The sequence below is a fragment of the Polistes fuscatus genome, unplaced genomic scaffold (assembly GCF_010416935.1).
Source record: "Polistes fuscatus isolate 324 unplaced genomic scaffold, CU_Pfus_HIC Scaffold4, whole genome shotgun sequence".
NCBI lineage: Eukaryota > Metazoa > Arthropoda > Insecta > Hymenoptera > Vespidae > Polistes > Polistes fuscatus.
The window spans coordinates 11,043,906-11,063,122 of record NW_025113118.1 but is presented as its reverse complement, the minus strand read 5'-3'; the positions used below and the strand labels follow the sequence as shown (position 1 = coordinate 11,063,122).

Genomic DNA, 19,217 nt, shown 5'->3' with positions numbered 1-19,217 from the left:
GTAATTCAAATAGAGTGAACTTTTGAGAATACAATAGCGCGTCGATTCTGTAAAAATATTAATCTGCACTGCTCCTGTAGATGATTTCCTGAACGTCCTCTAAAAAAAGACGTTTGGCGGTGATCTCCATTTTGGCGGTTTGGATTATTCGAAATTAAAAAATATGGTGGATTCTTTTAAAGGATAGATTAATGCAGGTATTAAAACCAAGGAATAATAAAAATTTTGATTTTTGACAAAATGGCGTTTATTTGAAAAAAAGTTGTTGTTTTTGACTAAAATTTTCGCTCTAAATTGTTACAAAAAAATAGTAATAAATTTTTTTAAAAATTATTCCTTATACTTAATACCTGAGGAATATATCTAAGAAGATTGTGTAAAAATTTGAAATCGATCGGTTAAGCCGTTTTTGAAAAATTGAGATCACCGACTTTGAAAATACCGTTTTGAGAAAAACGCGTTTAAAGTTTCAAAGAGACGTTTACACATAGTTAAAAATTTTTGTTTGCAGCTTACATGAAGTGAAGAATATTTGTCGGATCGATTTGAAATTTTCAGAGAATATACTTAAATATATGTACATTCCGAAAATGCAAAAAAAAAAAAATCGATTTTTTGAAAATCCTAACTGCGTATAACCCCTTAAAATAAAATTTATGTGTGTGAGTGTGAAAAAGTTTTTTTTTTAATTATATATCTTGTTATATGATTTATTAGAATAAAACGGTATTTAAAAATAAATAATTAGTATATAAAATTTTGACGCATTATTATTTATCATTAAATATGATCAAGTTGTGTTTCGGATTTGAAAGATAACGAAATGTTTAAGACAATTAAGTTGCACTTATAGAAAAATTTCATATTTAGGCAAACCAATGTTTAATTGGAACAGCAATTTTAAGAACAAACATTTTTCGTTGAGCCCCGTAAAAACAGCGAGAATGTTTACGTGCGTACAAAATATGCCAAAAGAAGAGAAAACGTCATCATAAATTACAAAATCCGTCGAGACAGTTGTTAATAGTTTGTTCTCGGCTCGGGGACGAAGAATAAAGATAAAATCAGGATTGTCCATTGGCGAGACAAGTAGAACCACTCTGTTTTGATACTTATCTAAACACTTTTCTCTTTTATCTTTTTCCTTCCCTTTTTTTTCTTCTTCTTCGCCACCCCTTTTAGCGACTGTGAAAAAACGTTTAAAATGTCGGCCCACGAAACGCAGCCATTGTTCTATTATCAAAAATCGTGGATTAAATGTAACCGATTCCGTTAAAAAAAAATATTGCAGATATTATCTTCGATGGCCGTTCCGATGAGAACTTGGAAATACTTACCTGCCTTCGATATTTTTTTTTCTAATAAAAATATTAATCTTTTTCTATTCAATAATGGTGTCTGAGATATGATTAAGTAGTAAGTATTACTTTATACCGTGATATTAACGAGAATATGATTAATGTATTATGTTATCTGATATTCATTCTTATTATATCATCATAGATTAGAAAGGCAGGACATTTAACTTCTTCACGACATTTTATTTAATAATGATTTTCATTTGTTCGATTAAGGCTTTCGTATCTTTAACGATACTATCAACTAGTAAGAATAACGGTATTTCGAGAAATTATTTTTATTTTGTTAATGTATTATTTATCTCAACGTTCATCTATTAACGTACATCGATAAGTTATGTTTAGGTTAGAGAAGAAAGTTCTCACTTTCACTGGTCATTCTTTGGACATATTTGTTTGTTGATTTTATCAATGAACAATAAAAATTTGGTTATTTAGCTTTCATTTAAATTTTTCCTTTGTAAAGATAAGTTTGAAAAAAAAAAGGAGAAAGTATTTGTTCAGGTGCAATAGGGAAATAAATTGAAGCTCTTAAGAAACCTCTTGACCATGCAATTTTGAAAGCAATCGTCTGTCCTTTATATTATTCCGCTTATTGTTGAATAACGAGGTAAATCCATTCACGTCTATAATCGTAATTATTTTTTCTTCCCTTTTAGTTTGAAGAATTTAACAAGCATGTCGATTATTCCTACTTGGATCTCATTAAACACTAAATCTTATTGTTAGTGTTCAAATAATGTTGCCCTAATCTAATAATATAATCAAATATTGTCACCTTGATATAAAAGATGAAGTTTTTAAGAACTTTTTAAACGAAAGAAAAAGAAAATGATCATTTGTATTTTCATGTATTTTCACATTCATATTATTTATTTAATAATAATAATAATATAAACGCGTAATATATGTGAACAAACGATATGTGTTTGATATATCTAATACGTAATCGGTAAAAGGTTCGTGATCAGGGTGGTCCTTCTTATTGAAAAAAGAAAAACGTTAGGTGTAAAAAGAAAAGAAGAAGAAAAGAGAGAGAGAGAGAGAGAGAGGATGGGTGAAAAGAAGCCGACAAATGTGTTTTACGGCTTACTTCCTGTCCATCGCACGCGACAGTTATGCGATGTATAATGAGGGAGTCGCCATTTCTTGGGATCATTAAAATCGTAGGCGGTGAGTTAAAAATTATCGCCCGATGTGATACCTCTTCTTTTCGCATTCTATAAAGAATCTTTCTAAACGATTATTCGTATAGTATTTGTAAAAATTATAAAACAAATATTAAACAAAGTATATACACATAATATCAATTAATTTTTCGACAAATTACATTAATAATAATTAAGTGTCATTATCAAATAGAAATTTATCAGTTCATAAAATTGTGACAGCGTTGAGTCAGTTAATTTGACACTTTGGAGATTTAAAATGTTAATTAAAATTATTGAAAAATAAAATTAACTTATATAAGTACACACACGTGTGCGTGTGTGCGTATACACATATGTACACGTATATCTACTTTATTCACTGAATAGATTTTTGAGAAAATGATTTTACTATTGGACGATTAAGAGTTACTTTGAGATATTTCTCAAGTATTAGGAATTGTTTATAAATCTCCGAGTCCACGGAAGAGTGGCTCGAAAGAAAGATCGAAAGCATATTGCTTTCTACGAAGTTTATAGTCTCCCTTAAAACATCAACCCTAATTTTGGAATTCTGCAGAATAACCATGTTAAAGGATAAACATAACTAAAAAACATATATACACCTACGTATTTACATAAAATATAGGTAGCTTCTTCCTACAGTTCCTCTTGTGGTGTCAAACGACGAGAACATGACTGCAGTTTGACAAAACCTTAAAGTGGCCACTTTGCGATCCCCACTTTATTTACATTTTCTAAAACGGAAGTTTTATTCTTTTGGTTTTTTCTCGATGATTCTTTAGAAATAAATTCTGTAACAAAAGAAAACTATATTAAATAAAAAAAAAAAAACGAATACATTGAACATTAATTTCACTTTTTTCATTTGTAAAAATTATCAAAGTATTTGCAAAAAGTGAGACAAATTTAATCTAATTTTTTATATGTTCTTGTTACAATATATCCTATAAGCATTATATACATCAAAATAAAAAGAAAGTAATAATAATAAATTCCATGTAAGAGAGACCATTTCCTCTGATACAAAATGTTATCAAAAAAAAAAAATGAAGAAATATTAGGCGTACGTGGAAAAACGGCACGTTAAAGAGATAAAGAAGATAAGGTGCATACTGTTAGCACATGTTATTTCCCGGTCAAATTCTTACCGACTCTTGGATTGACAATTTCTTAAATAAACAAACGAATGAGTTATGACTAGATGATGTATAAAGTTATCGCAGAAGGGTATTGTTTTTCCAGGATGGTCGAACAGGGTAAATGCTATCTTTTTATTCTTACTAAATTTTAGAATCCTGTGAGATAACTGATATTGTATATATAACATTATGTTGAATCCTTACATGTGACTTATGTCATTACTTATCTTCTCTTATCTTCGTTTTCTTAGTTTCTTGTTATGGTGGTTGCCTGTCTACAATGGAACACCCACGTATCGTTCTGAAGAAAAGGGTGTTTCATTGTAGATATCCTGTATTTCTCGTTCATTTGAAACACTTTAATATTTTCTGGAAATTAAATTAAATACAATCAGATATTTAATTAACTAAAAATCAAAATTAATAAAATAAAATGATTTACCTTTTTAATATTTTGTAAAATAAATATTGTTCAGTAATTTAGTAGGGGTAAGATTATTTCAGGATTAAATATTGATATATGTATTATATTAATAATTAATTTTATGCATATGCATGCTAATATTAATTTTATTGTAAATACTAGCTTAACAAATAGCAGCCAAATAACATTATTAAATAATAAAAGTTAGGGTGTATGTGTGTGTATATCCGGATATGAATTTCGTGAGCGTTAAATCTAAACAACAGAGACAAATAAGACAACATTTATTTTCTTAGCGATCACGCAGGAGTAATAAAAAGGTATTTCCGGTACTACTGCAAAAGGAAACTTTTGCAAAGTATAGATAGTATCAGAACTTTTTTTTTACTTTATCTCCTATAGCTAGTCTTTATGATTCCTTTACCTTTTTCGGATTTCTTTACGTTTGAGGATTTTCTAACAATAAGCTATTTCTTTATTGGTTTTCTTAAATAACAAATATCTATATTTATTTATTATGATTCCATATTTATGAATTGTCAATTTTTAAGAAGATTACACTTTCTCATATTTGATAGATTTTTGATTAATTTACAGTAAAATTGGCTGTTATTTACTAAATGAGAATTTTAAAACATTTTTGGCTAGTATTTATGTATAATAAAATATCAATACGTACCCTTATAAACAGGTAAGCTTGACGAACATCTGCTTCCATTATAAATATTGAACATTTATTTAACAAATTTGTTAAACAAAATATTCATATATATTGACATAAATAGAAGTGAATAAAATTGTATTATAAAATTGTTAATTGAAATAAAATTATTTTGAAATCTAGTCTTTTTAAATAACTTTCATACGAGGAAGGATATAATTGAGATTAGGACCAGCAATTTGAAAGATTTGATGTACAATACCTTCTTAGTATTGCATTTGGAAGTTTATAGAATACTGTATTGGTATTGTATAAAGTGTTAAGCTAAAACACTATCATTATGAATATGCTTAGGATCATTTAAGCGTAAAATCATTTAACAAAGAATAATAGTAAACTATAGAGAATTAAAGGAAATATTCATAAATCATGTTTCTAAATGAAAATGGTCGTTCAATAACAGGCAACCTTTTTCTTTTTTATTTCTTGCACATGTTTTTCTATTTTCCATTTTATCTATAACCACATACATTCGTGCATACATAACTCTAACAAATTTAAAAGATTTTTTTTCTTTCTCCTCGAGAATGTGATAAATTATCCAATTTTGTGTAAAACGTAAGACCCGTTTTAATGCATGAAATATAATAGAAAATACACGATAAAAAATAATACCAAAGAAAAGAATTTTCAAACTTTTCGATGTGTTTTCTTATATCAAAAATTAAATATTAGGATAAACGGTATGTAATTATTAATTGTTTATATATCATGTATTATTTTTAAGCTATCCTTGTTTAAAAAAAAAAAGAAAAAGGTATTACAAAGGATCGGTAAAACAAATTTAAAAGAAAAGGATCGAAAATATTTTTTAAAATATTTAAATTTTTTAATAAATTTGTTATTATTAATATATTAGATCAATAATTAATAAAATTATAAATTTTTTGAAAAATTCCAAATTTAATATACTTGAAAATAAAATTCAAATTAACACGTATTAAACAGCAATTTAAATTTAATGACAAATAAATATACTGCATTTCCTAGTGTTCCATGCCTTTAGAGTTTTCGAGTTTTGTGAAAATTATTTATGTTAAAAAAATTTTTTTTTATATTAGTTACATGGCAGTAAAAAATGTACACTCCGAACAAGTATTAAATGACAGAAGTAAGATCGTCAGTCTTAAAAATGGCAACAAATAAAAGGAATAAAATAGGAAATACAAAAAATAAAGATTTTCTTTTAAATAGAAACAAAAAATAATATAAATTGCCACAAAAAAATAACGAGCAAAAAACTTATATTCGACATATATATATATAAATCCCTTTCTCTCTTTTGCACGCACTTATGTGTGTGTTTATGATACATGACTCGATGGATGAGAATAATCCCGGGGCTTGGGAATAAAATTTTGTGTGTGCATTATTAATTAGGAACGATAAGAAATGCGACTAGGTCGCCCTTTCCGATAGTATTTTTCCGTTCTTTTCTAAAATTACAAAAAGAAAAAATATTAATAATAAAAAAAAAAAAATTAGTGTTTCTTCTGGTTTGTCATGCAATTATTTCGGTTACTCAATCGTATTTTTTATTTATGTTTTTCTGATATTTTTTCTTCGAAATGAGTTGAAAGCTAACAAAGCTGTTATTTTAGCATGAAAATGATATGGACTAAAGCACAGTTAAAATTAGATTTATATAGGAAACACATCAAATTTGTGATGTATCCCTGATTTTCATGAAATTTTTCTTGCGAAGTCGAACTGATATAATATAAAAGTACAAAGATCGCAGTATATATGATTGTCCGATGAATTGTGTGTATATATATGTATATGTATCTATATATATGTATAAGAATGGTCGTTATTTTGTATTTGATGAGTGCATCCTACTATTCAGGACGAAATAAAAAAAATAAGAAAATAAAAAGAAAACGTTCTCTAGGGCACCTTCAAAAGATTATTTCTTAATATTTAATCCGAGCTGAATTGCAGGATATACTCATCAAAATCCTTCAAAAAATTAAACAGCAACCAATCCTCACATATCTATATACACACACATACATATATATATATATATATGATATTTTAAAAAATATTATATATACAATATTTTTTTTTACGAATAAGCCAAAGAGAAAACATGTGTGAGAATAATAAGATTCCTTTAATAAAAGATACGAAAGTGCTTTGACTGTTACTTTTCAGTAAGACGATTTCAAGAAAGCGAAAGTTTAGAATGACAAACCAGAAAGCACTGCATTTGTTACGTTATTATGGCTTAAGCCGACGTAACATCCATATCTAGGATGAATTGTTATTATTACTATTATTATTAATATTATTATATGGTAAATGCAAACTATACACCGATTATTTATTTTTCTTCTCATTTTCTTCGTTGATAGAAGAACAATAGAACATACATTTTCTTACTTCTGTATTACTTCTTTCTTTCTTTCTCATTTTCTATTTCTTCGTTTCTTCTTCTTCTTCTTCTTCTCTTCCGAAGCAGGCAGACACAGTTGTACTTTGTTTGTTATACAAACAACAATCTTGCTATTTCCTCGTCTTTATATAATATAATATAATATATTTATATGTATATATAAGACGACGTATGATTATTTCTAATATTGAGCATAATTAAAAGACGAAACGCCTTTAATTTGTCAAATCATATGAAGGAAAGCTGTTTTTTTTTGTTAAAGATATCAGCATGTCACATACATACTTTTATTGTGTTCCGATAAATCTTTACAACATAACCAAATTCTCATGAAGTTCCTTTTACAATAAAAGAGAATATGGCCAGCTTGCTTCCTTAATACAGTTTCTTTTCGTTCGGTCCATTTTGAATGATCTTGAAAGATCTCTTTAGACTCGAGAGATTTTAACTTAAGTAACTTTAATGCCATCAACATTATCATTGTCATTGTTATCATCATTATCATCATTATTATCATCATCATCATCAAACGATCGGCATACAGAGTACCATTTAATCGTTTATCAATATATGATATTAAACGAACTATATTTTTTATAATGTTACTAACATACGACGAGCAATAATTGTGCTGCTGCTGTTGGTGGTATTGTTGTTGTTGACGTTGATGCTCGATAGTATGGTTATTGGAACGTACGTAACAAGTATTAAGCCCCGGGAAGTAAAATGTCTCTCACGTGAGTAACGTATCATCTAACTCTTCTATCTTGCCTTCTGGCTGAGATAAAACCTTACGAAGTACCTTGCTGACGACGTCCGACAATGATTCTCTTGCACCAGCGTCCAAGAAAGCCATGCATCTCTAAAAAATATTTTAAAATTTATTAATTTTATTTAAATTTAAATATTATTACTTAATTATTAAATATTTCTTTTAAAGGTACTGCAATATCTTTTCATTTTTATTATAAGAAAACTGATAAGAGAAAGAAAGAACAAGTATATTTAATGAGTAAATGAAATAAAATAATTGCTGTCATTTTCAATAACTTTCGATACCCTTAATATATAAAAGCTCAATATTCGTGTAAAGATAAGACAAACCTGGTGTTCTTCTTCTCCTTGTCTCAATCGAAGTACAGCAATTAGAGCAAGTTCGCTGTTAGCTTTTACGTAACCATTCTTTTCTTTAGTTCCATTCACCAACATCGGTAACAAAGCTTTCAATAATTCCGGTGACATTTTTGCAGGTGGTATATTTCGTGCTAAATGAATGCAAACTCTAGCGAGTAATTGTTTTACGTCATTACTGTTGTTGTTCATTGACTAAAACATAATATAGAAATAAATTAATATTTATTATGATTGTATAGTTGTGGTAATATTTGTGATAATTACCCTCACGAATGGTGAAAGAACTTGTTGAGGCACCGACATATTTTCGTGCATTAGATATTGGAATAAATAACCGCAAGCTCTGACACCGTTCATGACTATTTGCACTCGATCCGCAGCCAAATACGATAAAATTACTGTACAAACGCGATCCTTTTCTTTAGCGTTGAATACGGTGGCTGGTGATTCTTTCAACGCGACAAAAAGTGCAGCTGAACGTCCGTGTCTCAGTGTCCAATCCGCATTGACGTCGTTACCTAACGATATTAACATAAATTGTTTTTTTAAATTTTTATTATTATTATTAATTATATGAGCATTTTAAATTGCACGCTTGAAGATATGCAAAACTTCATACTTTGTTAATGATATTGCTTGTAATCTACATTATTATTTAAATCTAGAATGTTAAAAGTTTTCAGAGACAATTAAATGAATAATTAATAATAAAAAATATATATGTATAAATTATAAACTTACACAAAAGATTATCATTAAATGCGATAGCAAGTTGTTCAGGACTCAACCATCGTAAAAGAGCACCAAAACAACCGGCTACTGCGTTTCTTGTAACATCTTCTGGATGACCAAGCATGCTGTTTAATGTAACGAATACTTGTTTCTTCATAGGTTCCGTCATTTTATCACCGGCAGGTGTAAGAACGCCACGTAAAGCTTGTAACATCGTTTCTCTGAAAATTAATGATAGAGTAAATTTCTCGTAGTTGTAATTTAATTGTTATGGTGTTAGAATTTGGCAGAAAATTGACAGACCTTATAGCTGGATCATCGCCAGTTTTAATACCAGTATGAAGTTCAGTGAACAAAGGATCCACTCTAGTATGTATAACGATCAAATTACTCAAAGCATATGCTGCTTTTAATCTTACTTGACGATTGCTATCATTCAATGCTCTCAAAAATGTTGTTTGTAGTTGAGGTAAAAATTGTTTTAACATGACGCCAACCTAATAAAAACAATTATTAATTTCTCTTGATCATGTTATTTTTATATATATATTTTTTTTTTAAATAAGGACATTAATAAAAAAAGTATACGAACCTTGCCAAGTAAAATAGCAAGTGTCTCTAGTACTGCAGCTTTGACGCTCCAATTAAAACGATCACCAAGAATTCTAATCAATGGACCAGTGATATGTACAACACTTGGTTGAAGTGCGGAAGCGCTGGTCAGTTTAATGACTTCTCCTAATCCTTGAGCAGCTTGTTCTTTTGCTTCTGGTAAACCATTCAGAATTGCTTCTCTGAATATAGGAAGAATCGGTGTGATACCTTTAGGTAAACAAAATCCAGGTAATAATTCTTGTCCTTTTAAATCGGATACTGCAAAACGAACAGCTTGTCTAATGTCCTGTACGTGAGCAATTTGCTGATCCGATGCTAATGTCTGAAGAAAACAAGATTTTATTTGTAAATATTATTAAAGTTTTTCTTCTTAATCATAAAAAATTTAATTGTATGAATAAACTATGAGAATTATATACTTGCCTTGGTGACTGCAGTTAGGGCTTCCCAACTCATTTGTAATACATCTTTATCCTCATCGGTAAAGAGATGAATAAGTCCACGCAAAAGTTGAGGTACATATTGACTGTAATCTGCTCTGGTGTCGCGACAAAATGCACACAATAATGTTGCTGCACTTCGCCGTCTTGATGCATCATTTGATCTGGTAGCCTCCATTAATTGATCCATGACTGTTCTAACACCAACTTCATCCGTAACAGAAAGAATAACTGCTTGACAGTACTCTAATTCCTGAACTTCGTTTGGAGTTCCTTGTGCACTGGAAAGTGCGGTCAGTAGAGCTGGTAAAATTTTATGTAAAAATCTCGTTAATGCTTCTCCAGCAACACTCGCTAAGATCGAGAGAGCTTTCGTATTAACTGGCGGAGTTGTTAGCTGAGGTACTAAATAAGGTAATACGACGCGTGATTTAATCGCCATTACTTGGCGCAAACCATCCAAAGTGTTTTCGGCTTCGGCTTGATCCGGTGAATTTAATTGGGTTAACATAGCAGGAAGTATATCGTCTAAAGCTCGAACACCAACTGTCGAATGTAATCCATCGAACGTCTTGGCTGCGGCTTGACGAACTTCGGGCAATGGATCGCATAATGCTTTTCTAGAATTATAAGTTTATTTTAGTTTCAATTTACTGTTAATGCGTGAATGTGAATTATGATATAAGATATACTTACCTAACAGTAGGTACTAGACTGATAACAAATGTCAGTACCATATCTTTGTTTGTACTTGCCATAATCTCAGAAAGACCAATACAAACACCTTGTCGTTGATCAGCCTGTTCACTCAGAAGACCTTTCTCCAAAATCGGTATAATTTCGGGAAGTACTCTTTCTCCCAATTTTCTTACAAGATCGCCCAACGTTCTAGCAGCTACTTGTCTCTTATCGTAACTTGTACTTGCCAAACATCCCAGTAAAAGGGTGAACAAAGTTGGTAGGATTTCTCTCAATGTCCTAGGTGTATTCGTGACAACTACCTTCCAAACGTGAAGAGCAGCTTGGCGTACCATCAAAGCTACATCCGATCTACCCATGTAAAGACCAGCCAACACACGATTACGTCTTTCCGCACCTAAAGCATTGATTATTGCAAAGTGTGACTGTTCTGTTCCAAAATTATCATCTTCACTTGCAGTCTCAGTTGACATTTTTCCAGATACACCCGAAATTCTATACAAAAGATCGCCGAGCAACTGAACGGACGAATATCTGATACGCCAATTATCATCAAAAAGACCTTTTTCTAATTCTGGTAAAAGCAACATTATTGCTGAGTCCGCATATAAAGTAACGATTCGTTGACCAGCTCTAAGTGCGGTTTCTCGCACGTACTCGTTTTCGTCGGCAAGTGCTTTCAATATTGGATTTATTATTTGTCCAATGTAAGGTGTAAATTCGGTAGTAAATGCACTGGGCATGTAAATAAACATCATTATGTAACCATCCTTAACGTGCGGTGCTATGTCCGTTCTTTCAGCAGTTGAAATAATTTCAGGCATGAGTTTGTGTAATTTTTCTACACCCAAACCGCGGACTACTTCGGAAAGTCCTTGAGCAGCTCCAGATCTATCCACGCTACTTGTTTCTGATGTTAACGTTTGCATCAACCATGGTAGTAAATCTTCGAAGCTAGATTCTCCCATTCCACGAACCATTGCACCCAAAGCTCGAGCTGATACACTGCGTACTTCAGGTACGGGATCCAATAAGCTCGTTTTTAGACCAGGAATGATAGTTGGCAAGTAAGGAGTCAAATCTTTTTGATCAGTTAGTGAATACATATTGCCAATTATCTGAGCAGCCATTTTTCTAGTCTCTGTTGAACGATCTAGAAAAGCACGTTGTACGACAGGCATAATCAAAGCTAGAGACGGAGCATCGATGAAATGAACGAATTGTGTGTCTAAAAGTGTTTGTAAGCAAGTTGCTGTTTTATGAGATGGATCTTGTAAAGCCTTCAATAAAACTGGCACGATAGCTTGAATTTCGGGATTACGAATAACACTGCCAATAACTTTGAGTGCTTCTGCACCAGCTTCTTGAACTTTTGTATGAGAATCGCTGAGTACTTCTATGAGCTTAGGTACGATACTCGGTAAACAGCTACTTAATTGCTTTGGTGCACAGTATGCCATTGCACCCAGTAACTCGACAGACCCTGTTGACAAATTTTTTTGTATTATTCTAATGCTTTTTTTATAGGAGTAATATATGTATATAAATTTAATATCATATTACTTACCAGTTTTTGTTCTCCAAGAATCTTCTTCCAATGCTGCTAATAAGCTGGGTAATACTAATTTAACACCGTGAGCAGAGAGTTTGCTCATAACTACTCTAGCTGTATCATCTGTGGCTGTTCTTACGTATTGACTGGAGTCTCCAAAACATAATAATAAATGTGGTAGCACGTGAACGATATAAGGTTCAAATAATCTACCCAACATTGTACATAACATTTCAAAAGCAAACAGTGCTCCTTCTCTGTGCCTATAGTTCTTTTTATCTTGAATAGCGTTGGTCAGTGTAGTCATAATATCTAATTGTTTCAATGCCAGGATTCCCATACCCTTGATGATACCAGCCAATCCATAAGCAGCACCTTTACGTTCTCCGTATTTGTCTGATTTTAATAACTGATCCATAAGATTATCAACAATCTTAGGAGCATCTTCTTTGATGGAAGGTACAAGATGTGGTAAACAATTACCAACTGCTTCCTGTACTTGTTGAGCTGGTGTTGAAAGAGCTGCAATAAGACGCATCACGATTGGTTTGATACGTGGATCGTCTTTATCCAAATGTCTTGCTAATGAACCCATCAGAATGACTACAGATTGTTTTATAGAATCGAAACTTCCAATTTTAGGTGCTTTGTCCATAAAATCTTCAAAGACTGGTAGAAGAGAAGTTATATTTTTCTTTCCATGGAGATCAACAGCTGCTACAGCAGCATTTAACATTTCTGTGCGAACAGATGGGTTTCTATCTCCTAAGCCTGTTGAAACAAAGAACTGTACAAGACGTTGAATAGTTTCTGACGTTAAAAGTGGTGCTAATTGAGTTAAAGCAAGTGCTACACCACGACGTGGTGCCCAAGTATCAATCGGTTGTTCCACAACACGACCAAAATCGTTAAGTTTAGGTGGAATCATAGCTAATTTTTCTTGATACAGTTCTAATAATCTGTCCAATATTGATGGAGTCAAATATGGTACATTGGTTAAACTTTGAGCCAAAGCACACGCTGCGGCTTGCTGTACTGGTTCCACGGGATGTGCGATGTCTTCAATCAAATTATCGCAAAGAATATCAGCGTGAGCTAGTAAATTAGCAGCACTCCACAATTCATTAGCAAGGATTTTGTTCTCATCACAAACATCGAATCTCGCGATCCATATTCTTCTTGTTAAACGAAGTAGTTGTAAAGGATCCTCTTTCTGAGATGGAAATGCTTGTCTTATTACAGTTAGACCTCTTAAAGCTGCATCTCTTACTGCTGGTAATGCATTTTGTAGAGCACCGATTAACGAATCTATATCATCACTTGTTGCCAAAGCTGTACCGGGTTGCCCACTACCAGATTGAGCAACATCTAGCAATGTTGCTACCGCATGTGATTGTACTCTTCCAGTAGTGCTACTCATAAGTTCTATGAGTAAATCAAATATTTGTTTTCTAGGTAATAATCTAGGATGTCTCATATCTTTCAAATCTGAACTATTCCCTCTTTGTTTGGCATGATCCTGAATTATTTGTAATCCTTGCGCTATCATAACATCATCTTCATACATCAATAAAGTTTTTTTCAGAAAAGGAAAGATATAACAAAATGCGGGAGCAGTAAACAAACGTTTTTGCTTAATTGTAATCGTATGAATCAAATTCAACGTTCTTTTAACAACTACGTCTAAATTTTCATCTTCCCATGCTGGATCTAAATCACACTGTGGTTGTAATTGTCGTAAAGTAACATGTGCTATCAAATTTCCTAATGTCGTATCCGTACCTATTTGAACTATTTCTCGTAATTCAATATAAAGCTCGGATATAGCAGGTGCAGCTAATGGGGATCCTAAATTTTTTAAAATAGGAGATAATATATCCTTTAGATACAAAGACAATTCCTGACCATTTCCCCGTATAGCACAAAGTATCAAAGATACCGCATGATCTATCTTTGATTTTAATTCAGTTAATCTCTTTCTAATACTATTTTCCTTAGCAATTTGTGCTTTTAGAATTTCTTCTTGTTTTGCTGTTAACTTCGGTTCCTTTATCTTTCCTTCTCTCTTGTGTTTTTCATATAATTCACGTCTAAGTTGTAATTCTTCTTGTTGTTCTTTAAATGAATACACTTTACTTTCTCGTTTCATATTCATAGCATTTAATATATCATTTTCATCATTAGTTGGCAATACACTTTTATCATAAAGTTCTCCTTCGGGTGTAAGATAAGTGAAATATTCATCTTTAGTGACTTTTAAAATTTCTTGATCGTTTAATTTATTTGTCACATTTAAAATTAAAGTAGGTAAAATAGTATCGGGAGATAGTTGTAATACTTTAGCAAGCGCATTCTCATAACTTGGTACAGGATTATAATTTTGTATAAGTAACTTTTTGATTTCGTTACTATAAGTTCTAAGAAAGTCCTTGGGTACTAGATTAAAATTTTTAGCTATTTTTAACCATAAATTTGGAACTGCTCTTAATATCGCTGGATGATGAGCTGGAATTAATGCATCTCGAGTCAATTGCATAGCAGGTAATTCAAACAGAAATGATCCAGAACATATAGCAAGTAATCCATCTGCCAAACTTCTACCAGTAATCTCGCCAAACGTATCTTCTTTATTATCTTTGTCATTTTCAATTTTGATCTTCACGTTTTTAAGATATTTATTAAATTCTACTAAAAGTGCTTCCACTGGTGCATATGTACTTAAACCAGTTAAAACTTTTTTAATCAATGGGCAACAACGTTTTCTGATAGCAGATTTTGGTGCTGTTGAACATGCTACAATAGCTCTGTGAATTCCATTTAAGGCTTTTTCATTGAGCCTATCAACAAATTCAGTAATAAGACGTTCACATAATAGCATAAGATGATATAAAGTATCATCACCACATGTAGTTAAAAATTTTTCTGAGAAGAATATTTGTTCGTCTATTGCATTCCATAATATTGTTTGTTTATCATTTTCTACTAGATCAGCTAATACAAATTTAAGTAATAAGTATGATGCCACTAATCCTTCAGTGACAGGCATAGGTTGTGAACTTTGTTGTATAGCCCTTGTTATAGCTTGAGTTAGAATAGGTGCGATTGTGCCTGCATAAGAGTCTACCGGAGTAGAGAAGAAAAGTTTTATATAAGCAGTACGTACAGCAGCGGTAGAAGTTTTGGCTGCTATTCCTTTTTTAAATGCATCTATTACGCTTTGGGGAACACTGTTTGTAAATTTGTTAGACCACAATGCCATCATATCTAATGCATGAATCAAAGTTTTTTCATGAACCTCTGTTTCAAGAACTTTAATGAAATGTTCGCATGCAGTTTCTGCCAATCGTTGAACACTACTTCCTGAAGCTGCATTGTAACTCAAATTACCTGCCCCTTGCAACACAGATATTTTATGAGTCACCACAGTTAGTTTTCCTTCAGATCCATGAAATACAGCAAATAAAGAAGCAAGTAAATTCTCCAAAGCAGTTGTATCTGAACATTGTCGAGCAAGTCTACGGCATGCTCCTACTGCTTCTTCTCTAACAAGATCTTCTTTAGAATGTAGATTAGCAAATAATCCTTTGCAAATATCTTGACTGTATTGACTTAGATCAAGACTCAATCCACTTAATATATGTCCAACTGATTCAATTATTATTTCAGGATTTCTTAACATAGCTTTTTGTAAAGCTGGCAACAATTGAACCTTAAATTCTTCATGCGACATTCTACGTAGAAGAGGAACCGCTGTATCAACTACATATAGATCTGGTTTTTTCTTTGAACTGATAGTCACTTTTATAAATGTATCTATTACATTTTTCTGAAACGAACAAATACATTATACCTTTTCATAAATATAAAAATTATTATGATCACAAATATTAGGATTATATAAATAATTATTACCTTCAATTGTTCTATAAGTTCACTTTTTTTTGTATTCACTAAATATTTAGTAAGCAAGCTTGCAAGTACAATTACACCATTTCCAATTTCAAGTTTGACTAATGTTTCTACATATTTAATTTCGATATCTTTGACAGATGACCATTCATGTGCAAGTAATGTGTATGTTTTATACGACATCTTTTTATCCATAGATGCTAATGAAGCAGCACTTAAGTTGGCTTGCGCTTCGATAAGTTTTGCTAGTTCAGTGCAATTTTCAAAATTCTTATTGATTCCATGTAGTATTACAAGCGTTGACCATTTTAATGCAAGATATGCAGTTAAAGCAGTATTTAAGCTAAAAGCAACGAACATATAAGTAACATTAGCATATATAAAATCATTTTCTAATACAATAGTATAGAACAAAATGATATATGATGCAATGTTAATCTTACGTAGAAACCACATTCTTATGCCAAGTAGCTTGTTCTGCGATAACACTTGTCATATGCTTCACGGTGGCTTCTGGTTGCTCTGCCAATAACTTTGTAATGACATTTTTCACGTAAGATTGGGAAGCTGTATCTTTGTATCGATGCAAAGTAAGGGAGAGAACTTTGCAAATTCCATAAACAATTTTGTCATTGATGCCTGAAACAAATAAATCGGATACAATACAAAATAGACAAGTGGTAATTACGTACTTTATGTGAAATGATAAAACAAATTTGTTATTTATCATAAAATCATTCCAAATCATTGTCATTAGTAAATAGTATTTAAATGGAGTACAAGCACATGAAATGATGTAGATTCAACTGGTAACAAATTCTTTGATCTGACGTATTAGTTTTAATAACATACGGAAAGAGTATATACGCATGATCTTAAACCATTATAGATCTTGATTAATCTCTATTATATTTCTAATATAAATGTTATCAAATTAATTTTAGATAAAATGAAACGTTATCTTACCAGGATTTGACAACACATCGACGACATTTTGTAAAATCTCTCGCCGCTCTTTTTTACTAGCGGTTTGAATTCTATTAGGTAAATCTTTTAAGGCTTTAGTCAGCTGTAAGAAAAACGTTAACAAAATTTAAGTAATTTATTAAGAATATTATATCTTTTCAATTCCACGTGACAGACTTACCTCGACATCCGCCATATTTCTTCAAAAACCGGACTGACTCTTGCAGCGCACTCTTCTTTAATTCTAATTACTTATTACATGAAGTTGTCTACAAACATACCCATTTGCATTAACGATTATATCGATTCGGTATTTTATAAAAGTGAACAATTTACCAGTTATTATTAACTAACAAAAAAAGGACAGAGAATTATACTTTTTATTTATTTATACATAGAGTTGAATTTTATTCACTGATGATAAAGGTAAGAAAATTTCACGTCGATACATTACTTTGAAAAATTCAAATTTACGAAAGAAAATTTCTAAAATCAATAGGTTAGTTCAATCAAATGTTTATATAGCAATGATTTCAGATATTACAACATAATTGATAACATTGTTTGTACACTTACTTACGAGTTGTATAATATTTTAATATTGGTATAAAAAACAAAGTAGATCACGAAATAGATCGGCTTTGTATCAGCGAGAGGGCGCCACCGAGAAGTATTTGAAGGGTGCGAATAGTTTTGAAATTTCCCTCGCAAACGAGATAAGTTCGCAGCAAAAAGTTTTCAAGAAGAAATATATCAAATTGATTTACACATATAAATATATATGATTAAATAATAAATATCGGTATGTAATATAATAATACGAACAAACACACACTAAGAATAATTTTTTAAATTACTTAAACAATATATGCAATAATTTATACTTAACAAATATTTGAAATTACAGGTATGAAATAAATTATTAATTTTACATATGGCGAAATACAACTGTAGGTTGGTATCTAAGTTTTGGAGTGATTGCTCTATCAACAGATATAACTCATTCAAATCTTGTGGTTTTTGTACAAAAACTCTAAGGAAAGCTACTTTTATCTCACCCTGTATATATACAAGTGACTCGAAAGTTACAAGGCGTTATAAAGGATTAAGAAGAAATTGGTATGAAACTGCAAGCAGAATGGTAGGACTCGTCGTTAGTCAAAGTAAAAGGATTGATGGGGTTGCTTGAATTGGAAAAAAGTAACACGAAATAAGATTACGAGTGAGTTGTATCTTATTGGGCACGCGTGCCGAACGTAAGTCACGCCAACCTTCTTAATTTTTCGATTCGACGAATTCGTCGGTCCTTTTACCGGTGAATTTCGCGGTAATTTCAAGACTATATTACCTTGGCACACCTGTATATGTCGTAGGAGACGTATGTTACTTAAATACGGCCGATCGTCTTCTACGAATTCTCTTGGCTGGTTGCAGACCGCGTGTAATTTTATCCTCTACAGTATTCAACTTGTCCATTATTCATTGGCTTTTCTCTTTCTTTTTCTCGTCGTATGTGTATATACTTACTTACGCACACTTATTCTTTTATGTACATTGGCGCCGTAATTAACTTCGAAACTCATTTTCAAATTTCATATATACTTCATTCAATCAGTACAACTTAATCCATATGATTTCAAAGAACAATATCAAATCCTACAAATTATTCTCCTATTAATTGTACAATCGTATAATACAGGCTGTCCCAAAACTCGCTTTACAGAGAAAAGAAAAAGAAGAACAAAAAATCAATATTCATTTATCAATGTGTTTTGTTAAAAAAAGGTATGGCTTCACTACTTCAAAAATATCTAGCAAAAATAAAATATATAGTTGATTGATTCGGTTAAAGTGACTTTTGTATCGTTTAATTAAACTATGACGCATCCCCATTCGATTATTTTTCAACGATACGAGGGTTTGTAGTAAAAAAAGGAAAAATTTTTGTATTATTA

General features: G+C 31.3%; 1 protein-coding gene across 1 annotated transcript; it reads right to left on the bottom strand.

Moving 5' to 3' along the window:
* Nucleotides 1-7,122: 7,122 nt before the first annotated feature.
* LOC122520799 (eIF-2-alpha kinase activator GCN1) lies at nt 7,123-17,531 on the bottom strand. Its single transcript, XM_043641070.1, has 13 exons — nt 17,444-17,531; nt 17,263-17,365; nt 16,740-16,935; nt 16,300-16,639; nt 12,403-16,213; nt 10,833-12,318; nt 10,120-10,756; nt 9,674-10,018; nt 9,385-9,578; nt 9,091-9,302; nt 8,614-8,867; nt 8,320-8,541; nt 7,123-8,077 (listed from the first exon to the last, which is right to left on the bottom strand). Exons 1-13 carry the CDS (start codon nt 17,456-17,458, stop codon nt 7,949-7,951), a joined length of 7,944 nt encoding a protein of 2,647 aa, XP_043497005.1. The 5' UTR covers nt 17,459-17,531; the 3' UTR covers nt 7,123-7,948.
* Between the last annotated feature and the right edge of the window lie 1,686 nt (nt 17,532-19,217).

Bases quoted from the DNA above. Each gene is read 5' to 3' on its own strand.
- LOC122520799 (XM_043641070.1), bottom strand. The intron at 9,303-9,384 runs GTCTGTCAATTT...ATTAATTTTCAG, and splicing joins GGCGATGATCCAGCTATAAG to AGAAACGATGTTACAAGCTT. The intron at 8,868-9,090 runs GTAAGTTTATAA...TAATATCGTTAG, and splicing joins ATTTAATGATAATCTTTTGT to GTAACGACGTCAATGCGGAT.